This window comes from Peromyscus eremicus, chromosome 13 (assembly GCF_949786415.1).
Source record: "Peromyscus eremicus chromosome 13, PerEre_H2_v1, whole genome shotgun sequence".
Lineage (NCBI taxonomy): Eukaryota > Metazoa > Chordata > Mammalia > Rodentia > Cricetidae > Peromyscus > Peromyscus eremicus.
The window spans coordinates 63523034-63533379 of NC_081429.1; the positions used below are offsets into that span (position 1 = coordinate 63523034).

The 10346-nt window shown below is 37.6% G+C and overlaps 1 protein-coding gene across 1 annotated transcript in view; it reads left to right on the forward strand.

Moving 5' to 3' along the window:
- Positions 1-5105: 5105 nt before the first annotated feature.
- The window catches only part of Ccdc168 (coiled-coil domain containing 168), a 29254-nt gene continuing 24013 nt past the window's right edge, over positions 5106-10346 (forward strand). The window contains exons 1-3 of the mRNA XM_059278658.1: positions 5106-5470; positions 5595-5628; positions 5906-5948. Of these exons, the coding sequence (XP_059134641.1) occupies positions 5168-5470; positions 5595-5628; positions 5906-5948 (380 nt within the window). The 5' untranslated portion in view covers positions 5106-5167. The remainder of the gene's footprint in view (positions 5471-5594; positions 5629-5905; positions 5949-10346) is intronic.

Genomic DNA, 10346 nt, shown 5'->3' on the forward strand with positions numbered 1-10346 from the left:
GGTTGGTTCTTTCATTCCAAGGTTGGTAGCCAGTGCCCTTTCCCTTAGCCATCTTGCCAGTCCCTGAATACAATTCCTAGTACCATTGTAAAGATGTGGGCACAAAAGCAGTGTGCCCTGTATACCTAGCACTGGGACTTGCTGGCCAGCTAGTCTGACCAAACCAGTGTGCTCCAAGTTCAGAGGCAATGTCTTTAAAAGTATGGTGGAGCATAAATGTATCCACATGTGCACATAGAGACAAAGTGAAAGGGATGGTGTTGGAATGATGTTCAGTGATGGACTTGCAGCTTGAAACCCTGGGCTCAACACAATCAAAAGAAGATCATGGAGGTGCATTTCAAACACAAATCTTCAGTAACAGGTTGACAAAAATGAGTAAATACCTAAGAGTTTCCAACATAGTGTATGAAATCAATAGATGATGCATTAAAGAGAAAGTTAAACATAGCTAAATAGTTTGACTAGTGTATGCTATATCTAGGCAGAATTAGGGGTTCTTAGAAGGTACACAAAATGAGACTAATGTTAAATTTGTAAATAATTTTAAAATAAGGAATGGTTCTGTGCTAAATTCTACTAGTAGCTTGTCAACTGCCCTTAGGCACTAAGCTTCAAGTTGCCCAGGTCCCTCATTCCTTCTACCCTGGTAGAGTAGATCAATTTTAGTTATTTTTTCCACCTTAGATATGGCATAAAAAAAATGAAAACCTAGGTAACTGTTCAGGTCATTCATATTATAGTTGAAAATCATATATAACTACAATTGCAAATTTTCTTTATCACTATAGTACTTTTTGATTAACTGATTTCTTGAACAAGACTTAAGTTTTCTAAAAATGTGTGAACAATGAATATTTAAGTTTTTTTTTAATACTACAGGTGTCAAAACATTGTAAGCCAAAAAGCATGCCCCAAGCTATCAGAAATATAACCATTGGTCCATTAACAACTATAAGTTCACTGACAGATAATAATAACTACAATTTAAACTAATTAGAGCTAGGAATGTAGCTCAGTGGTAGAGCTCTTGCCTAGCATGAATGAGGTCCAGGGTTCAATCTGCACCATAGAAAAAATTATAGTAGGGAAAGGATGGACAGTACAAAAGGAAACTTATGCAAACCATCAGAATATAGAAGGTAGTGAGGCTATGAAACTTAAAATTAGGTAGAATATAGACTACTGACTAGTTTCATGTCAATTTTTTTTTTTCCGGTTTTTCAAGATAGGGTTTGTCTGTAGCTTTGGAGCCTGTCCTGGAACTCATTCTGTAGACCAGGCTGGCCTCAAACTCACAGAGATCCACCTGCCTCTGCTTCCCGAGTGCTGGGATTAAAGAGGTGTGCCACCACTGCCTGGCAGCACTTTCTTTCCTCCCAACTTCTTAGTTTTTCATCACAGCAGTAGTAACCCTAAGACAGCAACCAAGATACTTTCAACAGAAATAAAAATTAATGTCCCTGAGTTGTGTATAAGAAACTACTATGCTGTTTTATGTGAAGGCATGCCGTTTGAAAACCATGTACCTAATCATGGTTGATAAAAATTTCTAACTCTTAGCAATGAGCCGTTGGTCTAAAACTGAAATGAATACTGAAAGAAAGACCCTGTATGCTTCCCTGCTTATTGCCACGTCTAGTAGGAAAGTACACAATCCCTTTTAGTTTTTTCTCAGTAGTTAAGAGCACTGGCTGCTCTTCCAAGGGTCCTGAGTTCAATCGTGGCTCACACATGGGATCTAATGCCCTCTTCTGGTGTGCAGGCATATATATGCAGCCAGAACACTGTACACAAAATAAATAAATCAAACTTTTAAAAAAAAGGAGTCCAAAACCTTGTTTGAATATTTTTAAAAGAGCCATCCTGCTGCCTCTAATAATTAGACACCCACTCGTATTTATTTGTTTTAGTTAGTTAGTACATGAGATAGTGGGTTTTATTACAATGACTGGGCTTTTTACCTGAGTCAAACACAATTTGTCAGGACTGGATGGACTAGGTGTTACAAAGGTGTCCAATGGGAAAAACTGACTAATTGCAATATTTTAAGTGATGCTCCCACTTAATTGTCTCCTTGCTTTGATCAGTTGGTATTTCAAGTTTAAAATACGAGCTTCCAAAGGTGGCCTCATGAGAGGACCCTATCAACACTCATATTCTAAACCTGTAGCCCTAATGCAGCCAACTTGAATTACAGTTTTGTGAAAAGGAAAACCTTTCTGTCTCATCCTGTGATTTTTCACTTTGTTGATATTCATTCTTCAAAACAGTTTTTCCCCCACTCTTTGCAGGTTTCCTTGATTTCCAGAGTATCTTTTGTCAAAGACCAATGCATTGTGGTGGTTTGAAAAAAAAAAAAATGGCCCTCAAGGGGAGTGGCACTATTAGGAGGTGTGGCCTTGTTGGAGTAGGTGTGGTCTGGTTGGAAGAAGTGTGTTACTGTGGAGGCAGGCTTTGAGGTCTCATATATGCTCAAGCCACTCCAGTGAGACAGTCCACTTCCTGTTGCCTTCTGAAGCCAGCACCATGTCTGCCTGCATGATGCCATGCTCCCCGACATGATGATAATGGACTGAACCTCTGAACTGTAAGCTGCCACTTAATTAATTAAATGTTTTCCTTTTATGAGAGTTGCCAGGGTGATGGTGTTGCTTCAGAGCAATAGAAACTCTAACTAAGACAAGCATGTTCTTCCTTTGTCAGTCACACTCTGACACCATCCCATATCCATTACAAACTCACATCAAGGAATGCTTTTCATTCATCCTTTAAGTACTTCTTGGATTTAGTGTCTTACACCATATTGAATCAATATTTGTTGAGTTGAATTGAACTATTTGATTAACTCTCATAATTACAAGTAACCCCTGGCTTGTTTATACATTTATTATTGAAAGTTCTTGTTAAAATGAAAGTTTTGTCTTGAAATTCAAAAAGGTTGAAAAATATGAAATCATTCAATCAGGTTTTAAAACTTAAAAAGAATCCCTGAGTCACTTTCTATGCCCTTAAATACTGTTGGTAGTGGGCTATCTCTCTGATGTTCTAATTTTTACATTTGCCTTCATGATTATTAAGAATATATGTGTTTTTGTGCTGCTTACTTATGATTGATTTCAGAAGAGGTTTCCAATGCAAGGAAGCATCTATGTGACAAAACAGTCTCGTCCCAGTAGGCAGTTACATAGGAAACACACCACAAAGCTCTAGAGGCTGTTCCAAGCCAGTGGTTTGTGTAAGAGCTTGTCAGTGGAGTACTAGCTAGGGATTCAATGCCATAAAACTTGGGAACATGGAGTACAGAGGATAATACTATAATGAATTCCCCTTGAGTTACTTAACATTAAAAGAATTTGAGGAAATTTGCCATCAAGAGAAATCAAGTTATCTGTTCAGCTGCTTTAAATTTAACAGAAAATCCACCACCACTACTACCCAAGAAAACCTAAAAGACTTAAAAATCTAGGGAAAATGGTTCTTTTAGAAAATCACTGCCACTGTGCATGTGTAGGGAGACAGAAGTGAAGGCATACTTGAGAAACAGTGATTACAAAGGTTTCTTAGAGCTACAGAATCCCTGCCACGCACTCTGGAGGACTGTCATTGCAAAGTCAAAATCCAAGATCAGAATGAACCCAAGGTAAACACAAACATCTTTAGTCTACTCTGTTTAGAATGTGTTGTTTCTTTCACGTGCCCCAGTACTGAGGAAAGTAAGTTCAGTAACTCTGATGTACTCAGAGGACCTGGCCTAAAGAGTTTACCTCAGCAGAGTAAATACCCTTTTCCTCAACTCTGAATAAATGAAACCCAAGAAATATTAATTACATCATCAAAGGAGAGGGGCCATACATCCAAAAATGATGTTATTCACACTATCCTATAACTAAAATTGTGCTTGCTTAGTGAATTTCCAGGCCTACTTGCTTAGTTAGGGTCTAATCTGTCTAGATCTGCCTCTGACCCACCCTTGATTCTGATCAAAAGGAAATTCACCAATAGGCCATTCAAAAGTCTGGCTTTGGTTTTGAATGTATGAATAGATTGTTAATGGGGAACTTGAAAACAGAACCCTGTAGCAAAACAAATATAAATGTTCCAAGAAGTTATACAGGATCAACAGACACAGTTTATCATATGCTCTACACAGTGGCAACAGTGCATACTTAAAAACTATGTAGAATATGTCAAATTCTAGATAACTAGGAAAACAAGTTTTGTTTTTATTGTTGTTTTTGTTTTTGATACAGGATCTAACTAGTAGCCTTCAGTGTCCTGGAACTCCATATGTACTCCAGGATAGCCCTTGAACTAATGGAAATCTGCCTGCCCTCTGGCTCTTGAGTACTAGAATTAAAGGCATATGCCACCATACCTAGTTACAGCATCCAGTATTTTTATTTGTTACACCTGTCAGTTAACATTTATTCTAAGAAAGAACTATATTTTCTTGACTATAAAGAAGCATAAAATACACTATTGCTGATAGGAAGAGAAATTATTGGATTAAATGGCTTTCTAACTTCAACTCTACATATTTTTTCATTAGGGCAACAATTCAATTATGTTAAGAGATTGTATATCAAACTGTTGTTTTGGTTAAATTAATAGAAAATTATTTAATTAAAAAATATGCAAACTGAGTGTGGTGGCTCATTCCTGTAATCCCAGTACTTGGGAGGCTGAGGCAAAGAATTTCCATAAATTCCAGGGCAGCTTAAGCTATATAAAGAGTTCCAGGCTACCCTGTGTTATAGAAGGCCGTATCTCAAGAAAAAAAAGATTAACTACATAATGATGCCAACAGAGGTGTTGCACACCTGTGATGAAGCTGGAGGATCTCTAGTTCAAAGCCAGCCCGGACTATATAGGAGTTCCAGGCCAGCACAGGCTATGTAGTGCAAGGCGTTACCAAAAACAAAACAAACAAAAAAAATTAGCTTACATACTTCCAACACTAGTACCATACATGGACTGTACATGTTTAACCTGTGACCTTTTGTCACTACAGGAGTTTCTGTGAGCTCAGTTAAACACCCACTGTGACATGTACCTTACTTTACTCAGTCCTAGAGCAAGCGCTGCACCATTGAACACAGGCACTGAATGATGCTAGAAGTAGTTTTTTTTTCCTGGCAGAGCTTTGTATGTGCTTATGAGATAGATGGACAGAGCATCATTTCGTGTTTGGGGGGCTTCTAAAATAAATGCCTTCTGCATGAGATACCAGGCTATTATGTCAAAAATATATCATTTCTTTAAAAAAAAATTGAAGTCTATCTTAGATGAGAATACATTTTGCACAATATGGGATTTTCTAGACTCCTGGATTTTTAACAATGCTTGGATACCAATCCTGTTTTTAATTTTCTTGGGTGTTGCTTTTGAGATAATCCTTGTAAGAACTTGTGAATTCTTTAAGAAAAAGCTTGAACTATGGGAAAATGGAAGTTCATGTTCTCAGAAGGTAAGAAATGATGGATCATTCTCTCCTATTTTTCAAAAGCACACATAAGAATAATTTATTAAAAAAAATTAACTTTGATAGTTGGGCTATTTCTCTAACATTTTGATCTTCTCCCTTGAAACAGAATGAAGATGTTTTCCCAAAAAGAATGACTTTTGGTAAATATCACACAATTTCATCTTTTTTGTTTGTGTGTTTGCTTTTGGTTTTTCGAGACAGGGTTTCTCTGTGTAATCTTGGTGTTGGCTGTCTTGTAACTAGCTCTGTAGATCAGGCTGGCCTCAAACTCATAAGGATTTGCCTGCCTCTGCCTACCAAGTGCTGGGATTAAAGACATGAGCCATGACTGGCCAGTTTGCAATTTCATCTTTTAATATTAAACTTATTTAGCCTGAGTTTCTTCTCCTGATACTGTAACTTTTTGTTCCCATGTAGCTATAGAGAGCTGGTCGATTTCCCAGACATCATCAGCAGAAAGGTAAGTGAGATGAATCAATATAACTTGTTTACATTCTATTCAGACTTGTATTTATTTCTGAATCCCAGAGAAGGATCTTCCTAAAGATACAGTAAATTATAGTTCACTCCAATATTGTTTTTAAGTCATTGCCTTGTTCCAAGATGTGATAAGGGCTTTTCATATATTGGTAAAATTATCCTTTAAAGTAGATAAAGCTTACAGAGGTTAACTGACTCAGGTTCTTATGATAAAATACACCCACTACTCACAACGAAATAGTAACCACAATTTCTTATAATTCATTTGGTAAAAAAAATTACCATCTGCTGCGGATGGAGCCAACAGTGAAGCAGGTGCTGTAAAACTGAGAGGCTCTCTGAAATTCAGAATGCAGTTTAGAATCTGTCAGCTTACAAGTGCTTCTGCTGTGCTTTAGACACTAACATCATCAGTGCTCTTTGTTGCAATCTTAATTGTTTTAACTAAAACTCATCCAGTGATTATTAAACATTTGTGCAGTGGACATTGTTAGATGCTAGAATACAAACACTTGAGCTAGCTTCTGATCTCACACATGTAGCTAAAGGACAGTTGCTGCCCAGTACGCAAACATTTAGGAGATGTCTGAACCAGCCTAGGGCTTTAAGAATGGTTTCATGGAAGGGTACATGAGAGTTGGGATTTCAATTTTTAAAATTACATTTAAGTATTGATTTGTTTGCATGGTTGATGGTGGAGGTGGGGCTCACATGGGAAGGCCAGAGGACAGGTTTGCTCCTCTCACCACATTGGCCTTGGGGATTTAACTCAGGTCATCAGGCCTGGCAGCAAGCAGCTTTGCAAGCTGAACCATTCATGGACCCTGGAGCTTGATTTTAAAGAACAAATGCAAATTAGCCTGAAAATAGAGTTTAGAAGATAATAAAGGCATTCCAGGACATATACAAAGACAAGGAAATAAGAAACAGCAAGCTGTGTGAAAGAAATAGCAATGATTTCAGAGTTGCTGAAAAGTGAACTGGGTACAAGTAGTGGGAGATGGATGTGAAGAGGTGGAAGGGGCTAAGATCATAGAAGGCATTCTATACCACTCTAATCCAAAACTTGGATTTAACACTGAACAAAAACCACTGTAGATGTTTAAGAAAAGGAGTGTTTGGGAGCTTCAAGATGGCCCAGTGGGTGGATAAATCACTTGCCCACAGAAGACTAGTGTTTAGATCCCAGCACCCACATACATAATAATCTAGTGTGATGCCCACCTGTAATCCTAAGCACTCAAGAGCACCTGGCTAACTAGGTTACCCCAAAGACACCCTTGTAACACGACTCTTAAGTGGTCTTATAATAAAAAAAAAAACCTGGAGCCAAATATTGAGGAGAAGCTGAAAGATCAGATAAGCAGAACAAGCCAGGCACAAGCTCTTACCCCTAGGAAATCCTCAGTCTCAAGACAGTGAGTTCCTGTTTCCTCATACCTTATATACCTTTTTCTGCTCTGCCATCTTACTTCCTGGGATTAAAAGTGTACACACTTGTGTACACACAAGCAAAGGCATGAGATCTCAAGTGTTGGGATTAAAGGTGTGTACCACCGCACCTGGCTTTGTTCCCAGTGTGGCCTTAAAACTTGCAGAGATCCAGATGATCTCTGTCTCCCAAGTGATAGGATTAAGGGTGTGTACCATCACTGTCTGGCTTCTATGTCTAATCTAGTGGCTGGTTCTGTTCTCTGATCCCCAGATAATTTTTACTGGGGTGCACAAAATATTCCATATTTCTCCTTTTTTGTCTAAAATAATAACAGAAGATTATAACTAATATAAGAAAAACTATATACAATAAGTACAATAAGGATATAGAATGTATACAGTCAAGAATTACATTAACAATGTCTAGTCCATTAACATTTGACAGATTCAGTGAAAATACTTCATTATCTATCCTATTTTGGTGAGTCCAAAATGTGTCTAATTCACTTTCTATCCTAACTTGTATTACCAATGAAAAACTATCCTTTGATGTCTTTCAAACTTATACACTGTACACCTCTTTAGTGAGTTTCTGTTCTGAATTTGTTAACAAGGAAACTATAACTATAACTATCTAATCTTCAACTCCCTCAGAGACCTGAGAAGGAAATAATATTACCTAAGTAAGCAGGAAATGCAAGCAAGCGACTTCCAAAAATTTTACCAGAGACATATATGCTGGAGCATTGTCAGTTTTAATCTGTATAAGTATACCCAAGATGGCCATAACTTCTCGCAAATGTGTGATTATAGAATCAGCCTTTTTGGAACTCAGAGCAGTTGCCCATTGAAAACCTGAATAGGTATCAATGGTGTGGTGTACATATTTCAATTTTCCAAATTCTACAAAATGAAACACATCCATCTGCCATATTTCATTCTTCTGAGTGCCCTTTTGGTTACATCCTGCTGGTAGTGAAGTTTGACTGTAAAAAGAACAAGTAGGACATTTTCTTATTATATCTTTGGCTTGTTGCCAGGTTACAGAAAAGTTCTTTTTTAAACCCTTACTATTGACATGATGTTTTTTATGAAACTCTGAGGCTTCCAGTACATTTCCTATCAATAGTTCATCAATCTCATCATCTTTGTGCTAGAGGGCCTGGCAGACCTATATGGGATCGGATGTGAGTTATATATAAGAGATCATTCCTATTCTTGATTATTTCTTTTAACTGAATAAATAACAAAGTTAATTTTGACTCACCAAAGATAAATTCTGCAGTTTCAACATGTAAGACCACTCTTTCAGCATACTGAGAGTCAGTAACTATATTGAGGGGTTCCAAAAAATCCATTAATACCATTAGAATAGCATATAATTCCAATTTTTGGATAGAATTATAAGGACTTTGAACCATTTTACTTAAATTTTCTCATTTGTAACCTGCCTTTCCTTGTTTGTTTGTGTCTGTATAAATTGTAGGGGCTCCAGATATTGGTGTTTCCCATATAATTGCGAGGCAGGATCCAGTTAGCTCTTTTTATAAGTTTAATTCTATCACTTTTGGGATATTTGCTGTTAATCTCCCCCCCACACACACAAAAAAACTACTGCAAGTTCTTTGCCAAGATTCACTTTCTGCCCATAATTTGTCAATTCATCATTAGTTGAAGGTACTACAATTTCTGCTGGTCTATTCCTGCTAATTGATGAAGTCTTAATATTCCTTTTAAAATCAACTCAGAGATCTTTTCCACATAAGTTTTTAATTTTTTTACTGTTTATTTGGTAGAAATATCCATTCCAACATAATATTCCCTCTGCATTAAAATTCCTGTAGAAGAATGCCTAGAGGGTAAAATAACCAAAATGCAATTAAGCTTTGGATCTAAGATGTAAGACAGAGAGAGGAGGAGAAAGAAACCTGACCTCGACCTCTGCCCTCCATATGCATGTATGCAAATGTGTTTGTGTACCTGCATACACATGTGTGACCACACATGTTAACATGCATAGACATACAGCATGCATACCACATATGAACACAAAGAGGACTGTTTTGTTTTTCTGTGAGATCACTCATTTCTTGGTGCAGAATGAGCCTGGAGATTGACAGTCTAATTTCTTTCATACTTCAAATGTACTAAAATTTAAAGTCTAGTTGCTTTGTTAGTCTATTGGTCCTAGGAACTTTAGTACTAATATAGGTGCCTCAAGAAGCAGAAACACTATCTGGAGGTCCCAGGTTAGTAGAATCCTTGTCAAGAGTGGCTGGCAGTAGGATTGCCATGGCAAACTGGGGAAACTCCATAGTGCTGTTAGATACTCATGGGACTGTCTAAGACAATGCAGCTTTCAGTGCAAGGGGTACACTGTCTCCAAAACTCACCAGAGGATTGGCAGGAAAGAGGAAATCTTAAAAAAAAAAAAAAAAAAAATGAGGACAAGGATTTTCAGCTTCCTCCTCCGTATGCTATCATTTACTCCTTCCTGCCTAGGCAGGAGTTAATCCTTAGGTAGATTTTAAGGAAAGATACAGCAGTCACCTCTAAAGTTTAACTTTTCATGGTTTCAGGTACTTGAGACCAACTATAGTTGGAAATATGCAATAGAAAAATCTAGAAACAAGCAATTCACAACTTTTAAATTTCATGCCATTCTGAGGAGTGTGATGAAATGTGCTGGGGTGGTTTGAATAAGAATGTCCTTCATAGGCTCAGATATTTGAGTGTTTGGTTTCCAACTGTTAGAGTGTTTAGGAAGGATTAGAAGGTGTCTTTTGCCAGGCTGCACACGCCTTTAATCCCAGCACTCGAGAGGCAGAGCCAGGCGAATCTCTGAGTTCGAGGCCAGCCTGGTCTACAGAGCAAGATCCAGGACAGGCACCAAAACTACAAAGAGAAACCCTGTGTCGAAAAAAAAAAAAAAAGTGTCTTTCTT